The 24,343-nt window shown below is 44.6% G+C and overlaps 6 protein-coding genes across 8 annotated transcripts; 5 read left to right on the forward strand and 1 right to left on the reverse strand.

Annotated features, from left to right (window-relative positions):
• The first annotated feature begins 2,465 nt into the window (after positions 1–2,465).
• LOC100823739 (ubiquinone biosynthesis monooxygenase COQ6, mitochondrial) lies at positions 2,466–7,076 on the forward strand. Of its 2 annotated transcripts, none has more exons than XM_003562721.4 (10): positions 2,466–2,618; positions 2,732–2,807; positions 2,925–3,027; positions 3,374–3,517; positions 4,107–4,165; positions 4,823–4,890; positions 4,971–5,022; positions 5,426–5,635; positions 5,722–6,324; positions 6,626–7,076. In XM_003562721.4, the coding sequence occupies exons 1-10, from the start codon at positions 2,566–2,568 to the stop codon at positions 6,839–6,841; spliced, it is 1,584 nt and encodes a 527-aa protein (XP_003562769.1). In that variant the 5' UTR covers positions 2,466–2,565; the 3' UTR covers positions 6,842–7,076. The 2 variants fall into 2 exon arrangements, with proteins under 2 accessions (XP_003562769.1, XP_010237241.1); XM_010238939.3 differs by having other exon boundaries at positions 2,552–2,618; positions 2,925–3,031.
• A 524-nt stretch (positions 7,077–7,600) lies between these two features.
• LOC100826204 (E3 ubiquitin-protein ligase RNF170) lies at positions 7,601–10,621 on the forward strand. Of its 2 annotated transcripts, XM_003562729.4 has the most exons (5): positions 7,635–7,868; positions 8,583–8,782; positions 9,825–9,926; positions 10,126–10,177; positions 10,271–10,621. In XM_003562729.4, the coding sequence occupies exons 1-5, from the start codon at positions 7,742–7,744 to the stop codon at positions 10,381–10,383; spliced, it is 594 nt and encodes a 197-aa protein (XP_003562777.1). In that variant the 5' UTR covers positions 7,635–7,741; the 3' UTR covers positions 10,384–10,621. The 2 variants fall into 2 exon arrangements, with proteins under 2 accessions (XP_010237323.1, XP_003562777.1); XM_010239021.3 differs by lacking the exon at positions 10,271–10,621 and having other exon boundaries at positions 7,601–7,868; positions 10,005–10,147.
• Positions 10,622–11,507: 886 nt separating this feature from the next.
• Positions 11,508–13,669, forward strand: LOC100828669. The gene is made up of 3 exons (XM_003562737.4): positions 11,508–11,689; positions 11,830–11,902; positions 12,859–13,669. The coding sequence occupies exons 2-3, from the start codon at positions 11,831–11,833 to the stop codon at positions 13,444–13,446; spliced, it is 660 nt and encodes a 219-aa protein (XP_003562785.1). The 5' UTR covers positions 11,508–11,689; position 11,830; the 3' UTR covers positions 13,447–13,669.
• A 664-nt stretch (positions 13,670–14,333) lies between these two features.
• On the reverse strand, positions 14,334–15,681 carry LOC100843911 (zinc finger protein STAR3). The gene has a single exon (XM_003559133.3). The coding sequence runs from the start codon at positions 15,595–15,597 to the stop codon at positions 14,395–14,397; it is 1,203 nt and encodes a 400-aa protein (XP_003559181.1). The 5' UTR covers positions 15,598–15,681; the 3' UTR covers positions 14,334–14,394.
• A 3,389-nt stretch (positions 15,682–19,070) lies between these two features.
• LOC100834472 (ammonium transporter 3 member 2) lies at positions 19,071–21,998 on the forward strand. The gene is made up of 2 exons (XM_003562755.4): positions 19,071–20,196; positions 21,217–21,998. Exons 1-2 carry the CDS (start codon positions 19,266–19,268, stop codon positions 21,702–21,704), a joined length of 1,419 nt encoding a protein of 472 aa, XP_003562803.1. The 5' UTR covers positions 19,071–19,265; the 3' UTR covers positions 21,705–21,998.
• Positions 21,999–22,269: 271 nt separating this feature from the next.
• On the forward strand, positions 22,270–23,151 carry LOC100837657 (subtilisin-like protease SBT3.17). Its single transcript, XM_003562766.4, has 3 exons — positions 22,270–22,517; positions 22,596–22,693; positions 22,835–23,151. The coding sequence occupies exons 1-3, from the start codon at positions 22,336–22,338 to the stop codon at positions 22,909–22,911; spliced, it is 357 nt and encodes a 118-aa protein (XP_003562814.1). The 5' UTR covers positions 22,270–22,335; the 3' UTR covers positions 22,912–23,151.
• Positions 23,152–24,343: the final 1,192 nt, after the last annotated feature.

Consider the following 24,343-nt stretch of genomic DNA (forward strand, 5'->3'; position numbering starts at 1 on the left):
TTATTTTCAGGAGCATGATGTCAGCTCAAATGTTTTCCGCCGACGAGCCTGCTGAAGATCAAGATGTGTGTTGTTTGGAGCTTTCTTCCATGAGTCTCGGATAGGAGCACTTTCTCATCGCTGCTCATGAGTATAGAAAACTGTAGCCATTTACTTATCTGTTAAGGCAACAATGAGGATGGTTTTTTGGTTTAGCAGAAACACATCCTATTGATCATGAACATGTTATTTGAATGGAGACTGAGATTGATTGAAATAATTTTTGTTCTGTGCAGCTTCGATTGGTCATTAATTTTGGTTCCATTTGAATATATTTCAAGTATGGTCAATACGAATTCAAATATGGCATAGGTGATTCAATTTGGTCTCACACCTTTCCCTAGAGCTAAATTGACCCTAGGGATAGTAGCTTTTCACCTTGCCATGCAACTGCCATGTCATAACTTTTCCTAGAGTTCCATCCTCTAGGTAAAGAAATGTTTTCCTAGAGGTGTGGAAATGCCCTCTTTACCCACCATACTATCCCTAGGGTTCTTTCCCTAGAACAGTCCCTAGGTGAAACCGTTACCTAAGGTTTTCTTACTTTCACCTAGAGTATCTGGTACTAGAGGAAACTGTGGATTCTAGTAGCGGCTACTTGCACGGGAGGTTGCACCATCTTCCAGCTTCACCCGTTTAGGGCTCCCAAGTGGAACCAGACCGTCATCGTTGGCTCTCTTGGGTCTCTCAGGCTTCATCGGTCTACCAAATAACAAATAGCAACAACCGAAACAATGAATGCGAACGTCAAATAGCAGCACGAATGACTGAAGAACTCGGCAATATGTGGATGCACAGATACTCCGTATTTCGTAAACCTGGAGTATGAAGCACGATTTTGCTCTATAAATTTTACAGACTGATGCTCGGTAACTTACATGGAGCGCACAGATGGCTCAATTGATGTATTACTATTTCCGATCAAACAAGTGTCTCAGATTTAAGTATAACTTTGTACTAACTTTATATTAAACCTAAGACATTTATTATGGATCGAAAAAATTATTAGGTATCCAATGATTGAAGAAAATGAGATACATAAATTACTAACATGAGGATTCATTGATCGGTCATATGACTTGTATGAATATAAGTTGTCACACATTCAACCATAACTCTAACTCTAACCCACTCCCGAATACACCCAGCCGCCACCTCTCCGCCGACGCGACCTCATCGGGCCATGTCCCCCTAATTCTCTCCCCCTCTTCATAATATTTCTTATGTTGCTTTACCTGAATATCAGGCCAATACATGTATGTATATCATTTTGGCTCCGTAAATATTTTTGTGGACAGATAATGGGCGAGATGGAAATGGACGTGGTCATCCCGTCCAGACCTGTCCTATTGCAACGTTGAACCCGTGTCGAAACATTTGCATGGTTGTACGTATCAGTAATTTTAAAAGAAAAATATTTTTTCTCGAAAATGGAAGCCTATATTGATCTCAATGTTATATCGAGCGGTACAACCAAACAGTATCACACCTCCGACCTCTACGTCGAGACGCACACAGCCATAGTACCACACCACAAACTTATTACATCAAAAGAAATATAACGACTCTAAGCAGACTCAATCCGGCGACTCGACCGTCACCCATGATGGATGAAAATGTCCCTCACCACTTGCTCTAGATTGCTACACGCCATCAAAACCAGTTGGCGATCCACTGGATTGAGTAGCGTAGACTAAGTGTGGAGCCAAAGTGTGCATGAATATAACGCCTGCATAGGAGAAGTTAATTTATTGAAATAAAAAACATGATCATTTCTACATAACCAAATTGCCCAACATAAAGCCGCAGCTTCAACCAAAATAAGTGCTCTCAATCTATAACCCACGTAACCAAGACCCAAACATATGAGAAACATCACGAGCCTCATGACAGAAACTGCATTTTGAGCTACCCTTCCAATTTCGCTTCAGCAGGTTATCTTTAGTTAGAGTGATCCCGCGCCGCAAGAATCAAAGGAATATTTTTATTTTAAAAGAAAAATATAACTTCAAAAATAAAGGTTTCAATTTTTTAACCATTTGTTTGTTCACACCACGATGAGTCATTTGAACTTTAAGATTAGGGTTATTTTAACAAGGGAATGTTCTCATGTTTGTTTCACGAAAATTGTTCGCATTATTACCAAAAGAATGTTTACCCATGTCGGAAGAAGTTGTACAGACCTTTTACCAAACAATGTTCGCCTCTAGCAAAAGGTAATGTTTATTTATGAAAGAAAATATGTCCTCCATGCTTACGATTTTTTTTTCATTCATGGGAAAATGTTCCATTATCTTCAAAACTTAGTGAAGAAAAAATAGTTTTTTTTAGCATAATGAAGAAAAAATAGTTAAGAAAAAGGAAAAAAAATCTCACTTTCACAGTTGGCCTTCTGGGCCTTCTGGAGCACGTGGCCCAGGAAACCACCGCCCAGGCGCCTAGGGACTTCGGACCCGAACCCTCTGTGCCTAGTAGGACAAGGACTCCAAGGAGGTAGGCAGGGCGCCTTCTCCCTCGTCGCCGACGATGCCTCCGCCGGCGCGCGCCTCCGCGCTCCACTCCCTGCTACGCAGAACAAGGTGCGCGTGCCTTCTCCTTCACCCTCCTCCCCCTCCCACTCTTTTCGCTCCGGTACGATTTGGTTCTGCTCCACCCGGGCTCACCCCTTCCGTGTCCCCTCTCTCCAAACCAGATGCTTCGCGGCGGCGAACCGCACAGCGCTCGCGAGGACCTTCTCCGGCCATCCGGCGGGCGCGACCGAGACGCAGGTATCTGTTTCTCCCCGCCTATCGCCAGTGCTGCGGCCCCCGTAGGGTTTAGAGAAATGGCTCCTTGAGAGCACTGCCGAAAACTGTGAGATTGATCGAGGTTTGCTGAACGTGTAGGTTCGCGAAGAAAAGTCTGGTGGCGTGAAAGCCAGAGATGATGAGCTCGACGTTGCAATTGTTGGTGGAGGCATGGTGGGCTTGGCTGTTGCTTGTGCACTGTGTAGGTATTGCTGCCTTCGTGTGCTTCTGTTCCCTTCGTTTTAATTGTTCATGAGCTCAGCTTCATTTTAATTTCTAGGCTAAGGATCGAGCGTTATAAGGACATTAGTTATAGAAGTAAACTTGACAACATTGGAACAAAGTTCTCAGGGATCCTCCCTGCCCTTCACTAGCGCAATGTGATGTGAAGTGTTACTAGTGTTATCTGTAGCGCATTTTAGTTTGATGGATGTACGTAAACTCACCTTATGATATTTGATGATCCTATGATTGTTTCATCAGATTATAAGCACCGAATTCTACATATAAGCTTAAGTACCTCATATGCTTATATATCCTGCTTGCAGCCAATATGCCATTGACCAAACATCTGCGAGTTGCTGTCATCGATAGCAATCCTGCACTCAAGTCAAGAAATTATCTAAAGAAAGATGGTATACCTGACTCAAGGGTCAGTACTGTTACTCCTGCAACCATTTCCTTCTTCAGAGGTATGATTCTAAATCTAAAATGGATATGATATTTCGTATATCAAATCAGAATTTGAACTAGATGTTTCTTACTGTATATTGTTGATAATTCAGAAAGGTCAATCCCTTTTGTTGGTTTTGACAGCTTTTTAGAATTTAAATAGGCATGCTGCCACCTTTTAAGTTTGTCTCACGAGCTATTTATACCTACTCTAGATTGCTTTTATAACCTTAAAGCGCTTCACTCAGAACCTTATGCTTTCCAATATTAGCTAAGTCATCGGCACACAATGCTGATCATCATGCAATATTCAGCTGAGCTGCGTGCCTTGTTGAGAACCTGGAACTTCTTGTCTAGTAAGCACAAGCACAGATGCTATTGCCACTGTTGATCTATACATGCTCATCTTTCCTTTTTTGCCACCAGTTGCATATTTTTGCAAATTCGATTAAATTTTCTGCACTGTTTGTTGGAGTAAAAAATAGAACACTTGCAGCATGTAGTCTGATAATTTTGACACCATGAACATTCCTTATTATGTGTTCATAGCTACAGCCAGGATACTGTTTTATTTAACATTTTTCATACATGCATTATGTTGTATGGCAGATATTGGTGCATGGGAGCATATTCTACAGCAAAGGCATGATTTCTTTGATAAAATGCAGGTAATGATGCACAATTTGTTTCATACATATGGTGATTACCTTTTCTATGCTTGTTGTTGATGAGATCCTGAACAAGTGGCTGGTGCTTCTTGTTGTAGGTTTCTTCATTCATGCATTTATCTTAATGAACCAAGTTGAATTAACTATTGAATCAATTGCAATACAAAGGGAACACACGGCATATACTTCACGCTTTCAAAGCTATTTTGCATCTGTTTTATCTAGCTCTTTCATTTGAATTTTTTAGATAAAAATATAAAATATATCACTTGAAGCTTAGCTATGCTTGGATTTTACATATCACACATTATATTTTATGCAAATTAGGCTATTATTTTGTGATCCATTATATGGCAACTCTCCAACCGTATTATCTACATGCATCAGTGCTTAGGTCCTTTTACCTTTGGTCTTGTTCTCTCTTGTTTGTTGCACTTGCAACCAACAAGAGCAACGGTTTCTTCCCTCTTATTTGTCACACTTGCACACAACAAGAGCAATAATTTCTTATTTGTAACACTTGCCACGATAAGAGCAATAGTTTATTCCTTGTTATTTGTCACGCTTGCACACAACAATAGCAAATGTTTCTTCCTTTAGATAATGGGCTATTCAGTGTAAGCATTAATTGCGATCTGGATGCATTATGATTGGCAGGTATGGGATTACACTGGACTAGGATACACAAGATACAATGCAAGAGATGTGGGCAAACAATATCTCGGGTATACTTTAACAGAAGTTGCTATAATTTTCTGATCACAATTTTGTCACTGGTTCAATCATAATCATTTGCTTTGTTTAGATGTGTGGTGGAGAACAAAGTGCTTTGCAACTCACTTTTGTTACGTTTACAGGTTTGTCTTTTTGTCTAAATTTCGCTTGATTTGATTCACATCTAGATGCTTAATCTGATGTTTGAACTCGTCTATACCATCTCACTCCATACAAATGTTCTGTTTCCTAGTTTATAAATTTGCTGAATAGAGTAACTTACAGTCCACATTCGAGGGAGCAAGTATCTTATACTCCATATAAGAAGTCTTTATCATAACAAACAGATAGATTTGTTTTTATGCCAGCTAATGCCCACACATTAGATTTTATTAGCTGTACACGATACCTAGTTACCAACAACACGTTCATGTTAGAACGGTTGGTCATGAAGAGCAGAGTTTACTTTTTTTATGTGATGTTAATAGTCTTACAAGGAGTACTATAGTCGCCTCAATTTGATACTTAAGATGTTTGCCTTATCAGGAGCAAAAGGAAGATATTGAAAATATGATCTACCCTGCTCGACTGGTGTCTCTTGCTTTCCCATCAAAGAATAGACAAGTAAGAGTAGCAGGACTGAAGCCACCATCAACAGAGGCAGTTTCCATTGGTCATACTTCTGGGGAATTACATCGTAGTAGTTTGGTTAAACTTGACCTCAGTGATGGACAGACTTTATATTCAAAGTTGGTGGTAATTTCCTATATGCGCTTCTCCATTAATTTTACATTCTGTATTTCTTCGTTGCATTCAATTCCTGTGTAAACTTATGGTCACAGGTAGGAGCTGATGGTTCCAAGTCCAATGTAAGGCAGATTGCAGGCATAAAAACAAGTGGTTGGAGTTATCCTCAGAGTGCGATTATATGTACAGTGGAGCATATTGCAGCGAATGACTGTGCTTGGCAGAGGTTTCTCCCTTCTGGTCCAATTGCCCTACTCCCAGTAGGTGACAACTTCAGCAATATAGTATGGACAATGAGCCCAGAGGAGGCATCACGCCATAAGTCTATGAGCCCTGAAGATTTTGTGAAGTCAGTGAACCATGCATTGGATTTTGGTTATGGTCCGCATCCCAACTCCAGTAGTCTTGACTATTACATGGAAAAGCTATTTTCTGGCATTGGAGATACTGCAGCATCTACCAAAGAAAGCTTTCAAGTACCACCTAAAGCAATTGGGTTGATCTCTGAGAGAATGGCTTTTCCACTTTCACTGATGCACTCCCATGATTATGTTTCAAAAGGGCTAGCACTAGTTGGTGATGCTGCTCATACAGTCCACCCCCTAGCTGGCCAAGGTGTCAATTTGGGTTTTGGAGATGCAGCTGCCTTAGCAAAAGTTATTTCTGAAGGAGTTTCTGTGGGTGCTGATATTGGGGATGTAAGTACAATATTGTTTTTGAATCAACTGCAAGTACATAATATTGTTTTGTTTTGGTTATATTTGTTCATTCAGGTAACAAATCTTTAGCTTCTGTGAGCAACTATTACTATGATTACAGAACTAATTAAGTGCAAATAAAAGATGTAGAGCGGGTCGTTCTGCACCTTGATCATTTTTCTTTTCTGGCTCCTGCCTGATGGGTGCATTGTTGATCATCTTGCATGTTTTAGTTACTCAAGTGTAAACAACACCAATGTTTATTATCGGCAAGCTAACCCAATTTTCTCCCTTTTGTCAGCTATCTTTGCTAAACCGGTACGAGAATGACCGGAAGGCTGCCAATGTTGCGATGGCAGCAGTTCTAGATGGCTTCCAGAAGATGTACTCTGTTGATTTTGGGCCTCTCAACATCCTTAGAGCCGCTGCATTCCATAGTGCCCAGTACATATCGCCACTTAAGAAGAACATAATCTCTTATGCAATGGGTGACAAGAAATCACCTCTGTTTTCATAAACAGCAGGCCTTCCTGGCTGTTGGCTGTTACTGTAGTGCTGTGCTGATATCTGTAGTTCTAAACTCGTGTGCTTCTGTAGTTTGGCTAGCATCAAGTATTCTAAGCTAGTGATGTTTTCGCCGAGAAACGTCGTGGAGTGGATATGATGTAACAAGAAAGTAATACTACTACATTACTACCGAATAAAATTAGATTCCCTGGTGTTTGTGGGAATGTTGATTGGATTTATTTTCACCTGTGTATTCTTGTTCAGTAGTTAGCTTGCAGTGGAAATATTAGCCTCTTTGCTATCTTGAAGTTCTATACCCAAGACAATGTGTCTATTAGTCATGCAAGTTATATTTTCTTCTAGTGGAATCAGTGTCATGTGCTCCTTTTTCTTATAATGGAAATTAGTTATATGCGTGCTTTCTAGTAGATACAGGTTTCTCCTCTCTTTGTTTTAGTTTTTCGTAGAAGATTTTACAGGCTATATGTTCCAGTGGCCCAGTTAGCAGGCTGCGAAGCAGTCCAGTATAATGTGATTTAGGCCCTCTAAAAAAAAGTGATTTAGGCTCAGGCTCGCTCTCTCGCTTCCACGAATATCCCGTCTAATCTCTGGGCCAGAATATTCTACAGTAAAAAAACTTTCTGGGCCTGAATTAACGGTTCTTCCAAACGGCCCATAAACGGAGAGCAGCCTCAAATCGGGCCCGTGGCCCGTTAGGCTTTTGCTTTGTGTTTGCCTGTTTGGGGTCTCGAAATGGGGAACACGGACGGACCGCGTGGCGTGGACGGAGAATTGACAAAGCAACCGGCTGCCGACGACGGCTTCACCGGGAAGGAACGGAAGAAGGCTCCTCGAGGTCGAGGGGAAAAGAAAAAATTTGGTGACGTGTGCAAGAGGGAAGGAAGGGGGGATGAGCGCCTCCGCCTCCTCCGCCTCCTCGTCGGCGTCGCCGGTGCCGCCGGAGGACGACGTCTGCTCGGTGTGCCACGACCGCTTCCGGATCCCCTGCCAGGCCAACTGCTCCCATTGGTTCTGCGGTCTGTCCCTCCTCCTCCTTCCCCCCAATATCCCTCCTCCGGAACATTTCCCGATCCATCCAATTAGCGGGCTCTCTCTGAGTGGACATCCGGCCGATTGACGCGGAGTTGTTTGTTTCCCTGTGTGGGTTGATTCTGCTCGGGTGCCGGGTAGAGAAGAAGGGTGGACTTTCTAGGGATCCCTATTTTCTGTTAGCTAGAATCGCCAGTGAATCTGTAGGTTCGTTCGATTGCTCGAAGCAAGCATGAGTTGAGAAACGGATGCTATGCTCCCTACCGAAATTGGTTATTTACTGTCCTAGAGTTTGCGTTGGATGTGTGCTTGCGCCGGTCGATGGAGAATGAGGGTTTATAGGTGGTGCTTTGCTTCCAGGCAAGCAAATGCCCCTAACCTGTAGTTGAAGAAGGGTGCCAGTTGTCATTTTAACGAAATACTGTGTGTTAACTTTATTGATCTGGCTTGAGCAATTTTTTGTTGCCTTGTTCAATGGTACCAATGTGATAGATATAGCACCATGTTGTTATTATCTAGGTTATTATAAAGGAGATCTTCGCTGCACGGCGCGCAGATTGTTTTTCTTCCAGTTTCCCCTCTATGGTAGTATCTAGTAGTACCTGTTTCTGGAATCATACGCTATCTATCCAGCTTTACTATCTCTGGGTACTGTCTTCTGTTACTGAAGGTATTAGTTAGCACTTCAAACTTTTTTGCAGGGGAATGCATCATCCGTGTCTGGAATCATGGAGCTGCTGTACAGCCTTGCAAGTGTCCCATATGCCGCCGCCTTATAAATCTGCTGGTACCTGCTAATATAACGGAGGACCAGAATGATGACCCACAACTTCAACGAGTTTTGGGAGAGATTCAGCACTACAACCACATATTCGGTGGAGCACCACGCAGCCTGACTCAGGTTTATACATTGTTCACGAAAGCTGACTTTATCTCTTTTTGATATAAATCTATGCAGGGGATTTGGACAAATGCTTTCGATTTTTCACACATTGCAGAAAAATCAATAACTGTTTTCCTGATATAAATATTTTTTTGAGGGAAAATCCTGATATAAATATCACAGTGGGCATTTGCTTGGCCAAGAATACTTGATAGCACTTCAGTTGTTTAAGTGTTATTGTGTCACGGTTTCGTGCTTGTCTCATCGTTCCTTGATTAGCAAGTCTTAGTGCCACATTGTTTTGTACTAGTATTAGTAGTATGGTCTACTGGTGGTCACATATGCGATGTGTGCTTAGTGTGTAAATCCTAAACCATCTACCCAACAAGTCCTACTGCAGTACACGCATATTTCAAATACTTACATTTAGCGTGTGGGGCTTCTCCACCATTGAGTTAGTAGCATGTCATACTACAGTTTCAACATAAACTTTATTGGGATAGGTTTCATAATACACAGCAATTTGATGCCTTTATGTTGTCCCACTGATCTTGGTAAAATGGTAAGTAATGCTAGTTCTTCTTTGTATCATTCTGAGCGAACTAATGCATGGCATTATTAACATGGTTTTACTGTAGTCCCTCATTTTGTTCAGACCACACCTGACTATTATGTTTATTAAGAGCTATCCTTATTCAGGTCCAGGTAACAGCTGTGTATATATTATAATTAAAATGACATTAATCGAAGCTTCTGCATTTGCTCTTAGAGGCTAGAAATTCCCACATAAATGTTATAGGAAAAGAGAATGGTCTGCACTGTCAGTTATGCACCAGACTGGAACATTGCAAATTTCTTAGATATAGGTTTTTGAGCTTTAGTGTTGTCATGATTGTAATTTTTGTTTCGAGTAATCATAGTTGTGGATACAGCTAAGTAATAGATATTGGCTTCCTTCAATGAATTGACTGTATTTTCATATCCAAAGACAAATTGTAGGTATTTACTGTATTAATTATGGTAAGTGCTAGTTCTTGATTTGAGTCCCTATCTTTTTCAGAGGTTGCAAGACCTGCCATTTTTCATGCGAAGACTGTTCAGAGAACTAATGGATCCTCAGAGGACCCTCCCACTTGTTTTCAGGGCGAGGATGATTCTGATGGTATGTTTTATCGATTAAATTGTGTTTGGTATCATAATATGATCATTCCAGAATTACTGAGATTGGGGACATAAACAGGTTGTACTGTTTGTTACTTCATTCATTCTCGTACCATCCCCCGGTGGCCCATGCAATGGATGTGAGGCATGAGACTGTACATAAATATGAACTTGATGCGCTTGCTGATTCAAACTTGTAGGTGGCCCTGAGTGCAGTTTATGTCCTGAGCCCGGTCGACATTCTTCCTGAAAGTAAGCATGCTGTACCTAATTAATTCCCCTTCTAACCCCCAGTGACATTTGTGGCATCAATCAACGTTCTCTTGTATGGTATTGGATCTGCAGGCGTGCTGGGGTTATTCGGATTCTTCGACGACTTCCTCATCCTGGTGATCGTGTTCCTCCACCTTGCCGCTGTTTACCGGTCGTTGCTTCTCTACCGCCATGGTGGCCATTGAATCGCTGTGCAGTAGTTCATAGCTGGATGTACTCCTATGTCGGTGCTTTGAGGTTTGATTTGTGCGGGAATGTTTGCCAGGTTGATGGATGGTGGCTGCAGATTAGGCATGTCTCCGTTTTTAGTCCACATGTGTCAATGGAAGTTGGAGCGCCTTATTTGGTTTATATGATGGACAAGCACTTTGTACCTTGGCACATTATCAGTTTTGGTTTAAAAAGTATGATGAAGTTCTATTTTGTGTGTGCGTGCCACCTTGACGATGTTGGATAGGGATATCATCTGTAGGTTCCATCACCAGTTACCCTTTCCTTCTTCTGGATTGGTATTCTCAGGCAGGAAATTCTAGGTTGTTTTCCAATTCGGAGATTTTGAATCAAAATTCAAAATGGCTAGTACACACAAAAGTTGGCTAATACCCGTGCTTTGCTAGTTGCTACGGGGTAAAAACAACATTATGTTGAATAAAAATAAAAGAGGTAAATACGTTATCGCTGTCAGCTCGCTTCACAATATCATCAGCTGCGCTGCAGATTTCAGCAAGACAAAGATGTGGAAGACTGGGTGAGAGAACCGTGGAACACAGATATTCTCATTCATAAGTTCTGAAGATGAAACCAGTCACCAATTTAGTCTAAAAACTATGAAACATGCACCTATGACACTAGAACAAAAAAATGCACAAGTACTTATAAAACTAATAGGGTGGCTAATTGCTTTCAATCTTGGTGACTTGAACCGTAGCCTTGGGTAGCTTCATTCTAACTCTTAACAAAACAATCTCACGCTGCGGAGTCCCCTGGTCTTTATACTTGATGGACATTTCCTGTAAGACCGTAGTGAGGCCATCCTCATCTCTATCTTTGTACTTGATTTCCACCGGCCTCAGGTAATTGGGAACATCGACTGTATCATAACACTCGACATCTACAAGTTTCAGGCTGGGAAATTCCTTCAGCATGTTGTTCGTCCCTTCCCTCTTTATACCATCTAAATTGTGAACTGCAAGCGGAAAAAAAAATCTAAAATTGTGAATCGTAACAGGAATTTTCCAATTTGTTTCAGCCTTTTCAGGTGGCTGCTGTTGGGAGCTGGGACTAGGCCAAGAAGAGGAGTAAACAAAACTAGTGGCCGCAAGCGGCTCGGAAGGGGCACTTGCTGTTCCATTTCTGACGCCGCCTCTTCCTTCCCCTCTCTGTCTCTCACCTTCGCCGCGACAGCAGAGCTCGAGAGCCAGCGAGCAGAGCGGCGAGAAGCGTCCGGCGGATTTGGGGTATCCACGGTCGGCGTCTCCTCCTGCCCTATCCGTGCGTACTACTGCCACTACTCTCCAGTCCTCCCTTCCTCTCCCCCTCCCGCGTTTTGCTGTGCGGCTGTTCAATTGCTCCTCCCCACCTCCCCCCGTGGGATGATGCCTGACCATGGCCACCATTTGTTTGCTATCCAGGATGTTGGCGGCGCTGCCGTCTCTGACGGCTACTGAATCTGCTGCTGCGTCGGGCTTCTTCCCATCTGTAACTGTAAGATACTGCTCCTGTTGACTCTTCGTTTGAGATGGCCCGGGTTTCTCCGTGGCATTTCCTGCCTCAACGACAAATCATAGTATCAATTTCTGAACTTAAACTGTACTCTGATGAGCTAGTGCCTTTTTTTTTGCTTTTGAGAAACTGAGCTAGTGTTGTACTCTTTCAGTCGCAGAGATAGAAATTTGTGGCTATGTTGCTTGTATCGTGTTAAAGCAGAGCAGAATATATATGCTCTCTGCCTCTGACTGCTAAATCTACTACGCGAATTGCACAGCATCTTGATGTATCACTTTCAGTAAGTCAGAGCCAGGTGTTATACCTTTAGCTAGATTTAGCTAAGTATATAACATCTTAATTTATTGAATAGTTTTGGAGCATAACTGGAGTGGAACCTTTTGGTCACCAGACACCAGTAAACTACCTGGAACCTGTAGCTTTAGTTTAGTTCCTTCTCTTGTTTACATTCAGACTTTCTGTAGCCTGTTCCGTTATTTCTGACTGCAATCCGGCTGCTTTCTGTGGGCGCTTTTTAAAAAATACATTGGAGCATAAAAATTTAGATTAAATTATAGACTTAAGTACTTCTGTGTTTACCGATTTGTCTAGGCAAACTTGGTTGATGTCCCAGACAGCATTTATATTAAAGTCAAAATTCACATTGATGATTCTTTCCTCTGATATTTTCAAGTTAACACTCCAGAATCACTGTTTTCAGAATAGCTAATGCTTTTCAGCAAAGAACCACATATCGTGTTTATTGCACCTGGAATTTTGCAGTAATTGTTGGCGGAAAAAATCATGATGCCTAGTTGTCTACATTTCGGTTATGTTTTAAAATCTGTTTTGTTCAAATAATTAACTTGGTCATAATTATTTCAATTTCTATTTCGCTATGGGTTGACATAATTCATATCGATGACTTCTGAGTTGTTCGTGTTTTATTCCTCCAGTGTAATCTCTTGACTCCGTCGAATGTGAATTTTGCTAAGAAGAAACATGGAAGAAGATTAAATATCCAGCCAGACATTCAATGTGGAACAACTCAAGGTCCAAGTACAATCCATAAAAAATGGCGGGCACTATCATCGGACCCAGCCCAAGCTGCCGTTGTGGATGCCGGCGACAGCAAAACATGGGAAGAATGCAAGCAAATACTCACTTCATTAAGTTTCTCCACCGAAGATGCAGAAAAAATGCTGAAGAAGGCATTCGGATGGATCCATTCGCCATACTGGACCGAGGAGAGAAAGAAGGAGGTTCCAAGTGTCGAGCTGGTAAGTGGAGTGTTGGACTATATCCGGGGCCTTGGTCTCTCGGATGCCGATCTTTACAAGTTGCTCAAGAAATTCCCAGAGGTTCTTGGATGTGATTTGGACAGCGAGGTGAAACTGAATGTCGGCAAGCTAGACAACGATTGGGGAATAAACGGGAAAACTCTCCGGAGTGTTCTTCTACGGAACCCGAAAGTTTTGGGCTACAATGTGGATTGCAGAGGGGACTGCGCGGCACAGTGCACCCGCTGTTGGGTTAGGTTTTAGTGTTCAGAGCAGAAGTTGAGATGATATGTTACCAACCACCTGTCTATTTTGGCATCGGTTGTTCGAAGCCTGTCATCATAATCTAAAGGAAGCAGATTTGTATAGATGGATCGACCTGTTAGTTTTTTGTGCACATCTTTAAGAACATCTAAACCAACACACTGCAAAAGGGTTTGCGACAAACGTACTATCTTTGAAGTGCATGTTGAGTTTTTCAGCGTCATTTTCTGTCTTTAGTTGCTATGGAGACTATATGAGACGTCTTTTCCTGTGATTCTGTCATTGTATTACTTCAATCTAATCTGCATTCCCATGCCGCCTGGATGCGGTGAGACCAGGACGGGGAGGCAACGGGATGACGTATTGAAGGGGAGCTGCCGTGAGCGGGTCCCACCAGTTGACGAGGGACACATGACAGCTGGCAGGTGGGCCCATGCTGACGTGGCACGGGACGCACCAATCAGTTGCGTTGATGGGTCAGTCTGACAAGTGGAGTCGCCGGTGACGTGGTGGGTCCCACTTGCCAACATGCTGACCTGTTAGTTTTTTTTTACACATCGTCAAGAACATCTAATAAACCAACACACTGTAAAAGTGTTTGCCAGTTGCGACAAATATATCCAGTACCAGTTTCTGTTTTCAGTTGCTATAAGTCCCTTGGAGACTGACACAAGACGTCTTTTCGTGTGATTCTGTCATTGTGTTACTTGGATCTAATCCCTTCAGAAATTAAATTTATTGGTTAGCTGATACCAAAATAATGATGTTAGTCTAGGAAATCATGAGATTATGTCCTTGTGTTACTTCGATCTAATCCTTTGCAAATTAAAATTATTGGTTAGCTAATACCAAAATAATGATGTTTATCTACTCTGAAAATTGCAGCACTAGCAAATTCTTTTGGCTCAACGTGGAGAGTTGTGTAACTTGAGAGAGTTTCAGACCATCCTAAAAATCAAAGTTCATTGCATGTGTTCCAAAGAGATCGAACCCATCGAAGTCACAGAAATCAAGTCCCGCCGGAGAAAGGGACCCTCTCCGGCGGCCATCGTCTTCCCTTATGCTCCCTTTGACATCAGAGCATCCAAAATCATCGAGCATGCCAATGTCTGACAAGAAGCTTTGGTCCATCATGTCGCCGCCACCTGTGCCTGTGCCTGGCAGCAGCTCACCGGAGCCGGTCACGCGGCCGCCGCCGCCATTGGCAGTGTCATTATTGCCAGTGCTGCATTGGGCGGCGGCGGTCTCGTCAGGCAGCAGCGGGAGCGCGGGCGAGTGGCCGGCGCCGGCGGGGAAGAGCGCGACGTGGGCGAGGAGCTTGTCCCTGCGGGAGAAGGAGACGGTGCAGGAGCAGACCCAGCGGTCCCTGCCGCAGTGCTTCTCGTGGGTGCGGAGGTCGGCGAGCACGGCGAAGCGCTTGACGCCGCCGCAGCGGCGGCAGGCGTGCGTCTTGGCGCAGTGGGTGCGGCGGTAGTGGTTCCTCACGCAGACGGCCGTCTTGAGCGGCGCGAAGGAAGCGTGCGCCCTGTTCCGCTTGCACCCGGCCTGCGGGCACGAGTAGCACACCGCCGGCGCCGGGCGCTTCTTCGTCTTCGTCTCCGGTGCCGGTGGCGGCGAGACATTCACTTCTTTCTTGTGGTTGTAGCTGTGGCCGTGGGCGCGCATGTGCATGCGGAGGTTGGCGTCGCGCTTGAACCCTTTGCCGCAGAGCTTGCAGGAATGGGCGTGCGGCGGCGCCAGGATCTCCTCCTTGTCGAGCTCGATCACTTCATACGCCGGAGGCGATGACGACGACCCCACCGGCTCCTGCTGCTGCTCGTCATCGACGGCGTGGGCGTTCGGTGTTCCGGCGGACGGAGATGATGCAGGGGAGCTAGGCGTGCCGGCGTCCGTGGCGAGGTCGTTGGCGATGGAGGCGAGCTGGGAGATGATGCAAGCGAGCTCGGCGGAGACGACTTGCTGCTGTTGCGGGAGCGACGGCGCCGGGGAGCAGATGATCCCGCGGAGGTGGCCGATCTTGTGCTCTAGGAACGCCAGGTACGTCGTCAGCGCCGCCGCCGACGCCGACGCCGAGCGACCATCCTCTGCTTCAGCTCCTCTGCCATTGCCGCCGCCATGCCCAGTGCCGTTCCGGACATCCCACGCCTCCATGACCCCAAAGGACGACAAGCTCGAATGATTATCGATCGTCTCTTTGCTTTGCTTTTTTGTTGTCAGTACTGATGAACTAGTAAGTGTGCCTTGAGCTTAGCTAATGGAGCCGGTTATATATACTCCGTATTATATTTCTGGAGATTTGCGTGGGCTCCATGGCATGGCGGCTGCACGGAAGGAGAGGGAAGAAAAGAGTAGGATGTGCAGGTGTCAATGCGCACGGGCTGGTTGACCGCTTCTTCTCCTGGCCCTTTGGGGCATCCAATTTGGAATGCCCTTTTTTCAGCTGATTTGGGATACCCTTTTTTTTAGCTGGTTTCGAATGCCCTGTTTTTTGAGGGATCAACAAAAGTAGCACGCCTACGTGGCGTCCAAGCTTGATAAAAATGAAGGGAATTTTACTCTTAAAAAACAAGTGTAACCTTTTTAAAAGGCTTAAAAATTCCAGTGTTTAAAAAGTGATGACCAACCCGGCTTCGAATCGGCGACGTGTAAAGAATCCTCCAGAAAAGAAACATAAGCTAGATATAGTAGTGCTGGTACTATATTGGTTTTCTCTCTTTTATTCAAGTTTCAGTGGGAAAGGAATATGAAAGTGATGGGCACAAGCACGCTTGCTCCGAAATGTTTCTTCTTGCTTGCTTTATGACCCCCTTTGAAGGCCAACGTGGAAAATTAGCTGCCTTGTTATTTTGCCCCTTCGACCTGCCCAGAGTTATCATCATCACTACAGTACCGGTAGTAGTACTACGCCCATCTGGCCTTTTTATTCACCACGTGGCAATTTTAACCGTCACTTCACTAGCACGTGTTTGATTACTGTTCCAGCCAACCTCGCTCGACCGAAATCACTTTTCTTCACAAGCCTGGTTAATTACATATATGAGGCACTGACTTACTGTGAAAGAATCGCGCAAGAAAAAGGACTTGCTGTAAAAGAACATATATCAGGCACTGACTTACGGTAAAAGAATTGCGCAAAAAAAAAGAACAAAGATGAGGCACTGACTTACTGCACACACACAAAAAACATCAAAAGGAAATAAATAAGTGCCAACAAATACATAATAATCCACCAAAATAACTCCATTGTTATTACGGGAGCGGAGCGATGAGACGAATGTGCAGACTGTGGAGTGCGGATGGAATGTGGGCCAAAATGTGTTTCTTAGAGGAAGATGCAACGCTGGATAATTGACGGGCCACTGACGTACAGATTTCGGTCCGTATGAGTTGGGGCCTCCGTTACGCGTGATGAGCCGTAGTGCCCCGGGCTTCATGCAGACTGGCCCATTTTACCTTCATGTGGACTGGCCGGAAACATAAAGAAGCCCACTCTTAGAAGCAAGTTTGTAACTCTGAGGATACCATTGCCACTCCTTAGTTCAACCAAATGAACTAAAATTTTAAAATGATATAACTTTTTAAAAAACTAGTTCATTTGTTTGAACTAAGGAGGGTAAAAGAGTACCCTGAGGGTCACCATGTTGCACCTCTACCTCCGGCCGGAATTACTTGTCGAAATATTATATGTATGTAGACGCTTGTTACACATAGATAAATCCATATTTGAAAAAATTTGAGACAAGTAATACCGGTTGGAGAGAGTACAAAAATCAGCACCTCCGTTGTTTACTAACTTCAAAAGTCAGCACCTCGTTTTGTCTGTACATACACCGTACATGAAATGGTAAATATCCAAACTCATAGTACGTTCTTATCTCGTATGATGTAACAATAAAAGTATTCTGATGATAATTATAATCATAAACAAATACACATGCGACGAATGGAACTCAAAGCCATTGCTTTTACGTTTCCGTTTATCCAGAGCCATAAGCTAGCTACTCTCCTATACGCATCTACCCGAACAACAGCTAGCCAGATGGCTTGTAGACGATTAATTCTCTACATATTTTACGTACCAACTTGGCAGTAGTCTTCGAGTACCTATGGGCCGGCTATGGAAGCAATAATCAAAACATAGATAGGTAGATAGATTCTTCGTGGAGCACTCTTTGTTTTCTATAATCATATAAATAATTGCTGATCGAGATGCTCCAGGAGTTCAGGTTCAGCGACCGTTGCGGCGTCAACGGTCGATCGAGGACAGCGTGTTGCTTAATTTTTCTTTTGTATCTTGATAAGGTTAGCCTATCAACAGTGATTATCCTGCAGCTCACTGCTGCGGTAGTATAATATATCTTCTCTTCACATGATTAACGTAGAATGACAGCACAAGGAGCGCATGTATGGATCAATTTTCGATGGTCGTTTAATTCAAGAGTAAAATATCACATGAATGTACCTTTTTTATCCATTCAGAAGAGGCACATATATGTCGAGAATTTGCTTGATTGGTTCCATACCAAGGATTTATGTATTAGCGTCAATGTCCCAAATTTTCATCGAACTTTCTAGGAATTCAATATTGTTACCAAAATATTCACATTAATTTTTGTCTAAATGCAAAAACAGTTGTTAGCAATCATGAAAAGTTTAATCGAATGCTAGTTTCTGCAAAATAAGTATTCTAAATGCAATCACTTATTTCAGGACGGAGGGAGTACTGCTAATACTCCGTGATATTTTTTTCTACGCCCTAGAATCCTTTTTAGGCCGGCGCACACAGTCGTTGTAAAGAATCTTCTCCACGTCGGTTTCGTCAATTTTTCCAACGCAATTACAATACAGCTGTATCCCCTCTGTAAAAATTACAAAAAAACTGCAGTAATTAAGTGAACAGAAATGTCCACACATCAAATAAATAAAGACAGATTCTGACTTTTGTGATGTGGAGTGTTTTTTCAGATTCACGGCGAACCAGCCGGAAAACCAACTTGCATTTTTTTTCTGAGGTGAAACCAACTTGCATTGATTAATCTTTGTAGTTAACTTAGAGCTGACAGCTGCATTCTGAATGTGATGGTCGTACAGCAAGTAAACAGTTTCTCTATTTCCGCTGATGACATTTGACGTTTTGCGAGTGGATCGATATCACATCCAACAAGTAGGTAAGCTAAAGCTAATATTCATGCATTTACTTGTCATCCTTATGTCAGCAGTACGTTTATTTATACCTACATTTTCTGGCGGGCGCCGTATATATACCTGAATACGTACGTACACCGTACCACACCGACGAATATTGATGGGATCGTATTTAATTTCAAAACCTATCATCCAACTAATGAATCCATTCATTTTGGAATACCTTTAATTTGATGTTGTTGTTGTGTGACAAATAACCAAGCAAACAAAATCATGAAACACTCAACCGCCTTAATTGTATGCCCTTCACGTCGATCCATATATTGATCTCTACCTGCAAAGGAATCTTCCGTTGAGATTACAATAGTATTCCACAGCTAAAGTCGTCGCCGTACTGAGCTGCAGTGTACATGAGGCCACGTAGTTCACAGCTAATAAGCTAGCTAGAGAACGGAATCCGGCCGGTGAATATTCAAAACGGCAGTCTGAAATGCATGGCCACAAGATTCCTCTCTAACAGGACAGCCCGACACCCTATATATACACGGAGCTGAAGACCTAGCTAGCCAGTACTCACAGTGACATGTACGCTAATTGCTCTCAAGCTCAAGCTCAAGCTAGCTAGCTCCCCTGCCGGCCGGGCAAGAAGAAGAAGCAGCAGCTAGATAATCAAGATGTCGGTGCCGGTGGCGTACCAGGGGAACACGTCGGCGGCGATCGCCGACTGGCTGAACAAGGGCGACAACGCGTGGCAGCTGACGGCGTCCACGCTCGTGGGCCTCATGAGCTTCCCGGGCTTGGTGGTCCTGTACGGCGGCATGGCGAAGAAGAAGTGGGCAGTGAACTCGGCCTTCATGGCGGTCTACGCCTTCGCCGCCGTGTGGATCTGCTGGGTCACCTGGGCCTACGGCATGTCCTTCGGCGAGGAGCTCATCCCGATCTGGGGCAAGGCCCGGCCCGCGCTGGACCAGGGCTTCCTCCTGGGCCGGGCCGCGTTGCCCGCCACGGCCCACTACCACGCCGACGGCACCCTTGAGACCGCCATGATCGAGCCCTTCTTCCCCATGGCCACCGTGGTCTACTTCCAGTGCGTGTTCGCCGCCATCACCCTCATCCTCGTCGCGGGCTCGCTCCTGGGCCGGATGAGCTTCACGGCCTGGATGATCTTCGTGCCGCTCTGGCTCACCTTCTCTTACACTGTCGGGGCGTTTTCCGTGTGGGGAGGCGGGTTCCTGTTCCACTGGGGCGTCATCGACTACTGCGGCGGGTACGTCATCCATATCCCGGCCGGGGTGGCGGGCTTCACCGCCGCGTATTGGATCGGGCCCAGGGCCCGGAAGGACAGGGAGAGGTTCCCGCCTAATAGCATCTTGTTCACGCTCACGGGGGCCGGGCTGCTGTGGATGGGCTGGGCCGGGTTCAATGGTGGTGGGCCCTACGCCGCCAACGTCGACGCCTCCATTGCCGTGGTCAACACGAACATCGCCACGGCGGCGAGCCTTCTCGTGTGGACCTGCCTCGACATCATCTTCTTCAAGAAGCCCTCCGTCGTCGGCGCCGTCCAGGGCATGATCACCGGCCTCGTCTGCATCACGCCCGGCGCAGGTAATCTAATTGATCATCTTCTTGATCTCATCGTCTGTGCTAATTAATCCATGGACGATCATGCATGCCGCATGTGGCGTGCCTATGCATGCTGATTAGTTTTTAAATTGATGGCGCGAAACGCATGTGCACGCACGCAGATTCTCCTAGTGCTGCGTAGGAGTGTAGGAGTACGAATTAAGTTGACTTTGGATTCAAAAACTGCTTTGCGTGGCCAGCAAATCTGGAGGGGATTGCATCGGTGGCCTAATTAACTGACATAAAACAAACAGTTAAGCTTGAATATCGCACTGACAGGATTACTTTGTTTTACCGATAGGTACGCATGCAGCTTGGGCAGTTTTGACTTTTGAGCGTATGGCTAAATGAAAGATAATACTGTATTTTTACGACAACATCTACCTATAGCTATATATATAATCGATATATATTTGACCAAATCACGATAGTAATGAGAAAGCAACAGCAAAGTTAGTGGAATGGTATCTTTGATGCATATTTTGTCAGGATCCAGAGGACTCTCTGGTGCCCCAATCTGTCGTTTCTGCCCCATATATATGTCGGTAGGTAACCATCAAAATCTCAAGTCAAAGTCATCCCTACGTGTTCGTACACCCAAAGACAGAAAACTAATTGGTTCGTACATACGTAGGCAGTGATCCACATCAACACCTGTAAAGAGTACACTAATCAATCACTCAAACTTACAAAAGACGTTCTAGCTTTAATTGTTGTAAGTCAAACTTCTTAGCTACTTCAAAGCCATATATATGATCGAATCTTTGGGTTTAGATTTTCTGGGGTCTAATTTCGGGTATCATTTCTATCAACCTGAAAATTAGAATACCTGAATAATCTGACCGAAATTTCGGGTTAACCCGAATGCCCAGCTAGCCTAAGTTATTTGGTATTATAGATATAGGTAAAGTTTTTTATAACCTTTTATCAATTTTTAACCTTTTTTGACTTGGGACAAATTAAAAGAACCTCTTATAAGTTTTTTTATGAATTGATATGCAGGTGTGGTGCAAGGGTGGGCGGCGCTAGTGATGGGCGTGCTGGCAGGGAGCATCCCATGGTACACCATGATGGTGCTCCACAAGCGCTCCAAGCTCCTGCAGCGGGTGGACGACACGCTGGGGGTGATCCACACCCACGGCGTGGCGGGCCTCCTCGGCGGCGTGCTCACGGGCCTCTTCGCCGAGCCCACGCTCTGCGCGCTCTTCCTCCCCGTCGCCGACTCCCGGGGCGCCTTCTACGGAGGCGCCGCGGGCGGCGCGCAGCTCGGGAAGCAGATCGCCGGCGCGCTCTTCGTGATTGGGTGGAACGTGGTTGTTACCTCGATTATATGTCTCGCTATCAGGCTGGTCGTCCCGCTGAGGATGTCGGAGGAGAAGCTCGAGATCGGGGACGATGCCGTCCATGGCGAGGAGGCGTATGCGCTCTGGGGCGACGGCGAGCTCTACGATGACACCAAGCATGGCGGCTCCGCCGTCGCGCCCGTCTGACTAGCTCAAACTCGACACGATACAAGTCCGATCCGGTTGAATCGATTTAATTCGTCTCATATTCCTAAGCTGCTAGCACTCTCTCCATATAGCTATATGATTTGTGACCGATCAATCAAGCTATGTATATCGTTTTGTCACGTTCCGTTTCTGTTGCCATGCACAAGCTATGTGAATATATGATTAAATACCCTTTTCTTGCTAAAAAAGGGGAGAAAATTAGAGAATGTAAGTAAGTTGTTTTTCCTGCGTACTTTCACAAACATATGATGAACCCATGGATCACCAGCAGAAGTTTTTTGTTGTTGTTGTGTAACACCATCACCGAAATCAATTCCCTCATTGCCCAGCCCATCCAAGGACAGGCCGGCCCACATGAACATACCACGTACTGCTCATGGGCCTGGCCGTGCACTCCTATTTCGGGAAGGATATACTATGTCAACGGTCAACAGGGCCGATGGATCGACCATTAGCCGTTGAATGCGGACCTCTCGTCGCCTCCACATAATAAAACACCAAAATTAACCAGCAATTGTTAACACAACGTATATACCACCTGGGAATTGGAATTAATCTCTTAAATTTCTTTCTTCCCGATCGAGCCATCCACCTTTGATTTTTGCATGCCATGAAGCAGCCTCCGGCGACGACCGCCATTATCGTGCTCCTCTGCGTCTCGCTCGCCATGGCTGCCGCATCGGCGGCGGCGGATCAAGGGGCGGAGACGTACCTGGTGTTCGTGGACGCGCCGCCGCCCGGCGTCCCCTCCAGGCCTTACCACCTCGGTATCCTCACCGCCGCCCTCGGCAGGTATATACATATATTCAGTTAATTGTGTTAATTTGTTTGTTTATGTAATTATGTGTATGCATTTTTGTGAAATCTCAGCGAGGAGAAGGCGAAGGCGGCGATCATATACAACTACCGGAACGTCGTCAGCGGGTTCTCCGCCAGGGTCACGCCGCCGGAGCTGGAGGCCATCAAGAGTAAGCTCATTAATTCATTAAGCAGCTCAATCGGTTAGCATAACGGATTGATCCATTAACTAATTAACTAGAGCTAGATCTCGACGACGATCATCTATATATTGTGTCAAAGGTTAATTAATTGTTTGGATGCATGAGCAGAGCAGCCGCAGGTGAACCGGGTGCTGCCGAGCGCGACATTGCATCTCATGAGCACCGACTTCGACGACGTCAGCTGAAGATTATTAATTAAGCTCTCGATCATTAATTAATTTCCTAATTCCTGCATGCATGGGCACATACTACGCACGTACGTACGTATTAATTCTGGAGAATAGATGATGGCATGGATGCATGCACGATATTGCTTAAGTTGGACGAGATGTGATCCAAACAAGGACCTCTGTGTTTAACTATGTATATATATGACGATTGTTCTGGCAAGTAATCGGGGTCTGAATAATTCGAAGCGTTTTTCCGATTTGCTGGCCTGCCTGTTCTATGTCGTGAGAGAAACATGTGTCGAGACTCGGAGCACCATTAGTTTAAGAGTGAATTTTCACATTTTATCCACCTTTTTGTAAATTTGTGGTGGTGCTTGCCTCTTTTAATATTGTGTGCCACATTATATCCAATTTAATGATTCTTATAGGGTGGGTCTACACATCAAGACGTACTGCAGATGTTTGCGTACCAAATCAAATTATCAAAAGCGTATGATTTCAGGTAGTATAACGTTAGCATGGCATGGTCAATGTTCAGAGATCTTTTCTCCTGTTAGTTATGTTAACTCAAAGATTATCTTACCGCAGAGGTTCGATCATTATTTGGGTTGTTAGTGGTAAACCGGCAGTGATAGTGATTGTTCTGTCAGCCAGACAGGATCAAACTTGACGTCGTTTTGCATCATCAAGGCGCTTTTTTTTCTGCGTCTTGTTCTTTTAAGCCGTGGGCCTTTTTCCTCAAATCAGCCTCTTGGACCCGTCTGTCACCCAAGCATAAAGCCCGTGAAAAGGCATTATCTCCTGTCCGGATGCTAAAGGCCTATATGATGGCAACTGTGGCCCATGACCTCTCGAAGGGAGGCCCCTCCTTTTGGGTTCAGATCCAGATCGTCAGGCTGTATGAGTGCATCAACCCAAGAATAAAAAACTATTAACAGTTTTCTAGTGATTTTGTTCAGAGGGAGAAGCCCACGGTCTAACTGCGGGCCTACCGGGCTAAACATGGGTCTGCATGTTTGAAGTATCTACTCTGGATAAGGAGTACTAGATCCTCCAAAAGAGTTCAAAAAAAAAACTAGATCCAAAAAAAAATAAAAAAATATCTACTCTGGATATTGCGGTCAACATATGGTACTAAAAAACGTCTAGATATATGTAATATTTCGACAACTCTGTGAGATGGGGTTTTCATGTCTTGTTCGTGAGTCGTGACTTCCTCACGATGAAGGGGTGGCATAGAGAAATAAATGTATCTTGGCACTATTTTCGTTGCGATAACCATTCACAGCCTTGCATGGAGGTCTGCATCACCGGCTTGTACTTTTGTGTTTTTGTCTCCCTCTGCTTCCCCCTCCCGCCATAGTCGGTCCAACGATTAAACAAATGCCTGTTTTCATCGGTGCCTTTCCATCCACAATTTGTTCAACACATTTATTTTCTCGCCTGT

This window comes from Brachypodium distachyon, chromosome 1, assembly GCF_000005505.3.
Source record: "Brachypodium distachyon strain Bd21 chromosome 1, Brachypodium_distachyon_v3.0, whole genome shotgun sequence".
NCBI lineage: Eukaryota > Viridiplantae > Streptophyta > Magnoliopsida > Poales > Poaceae > Brachypodium > Brachypodium distachyon.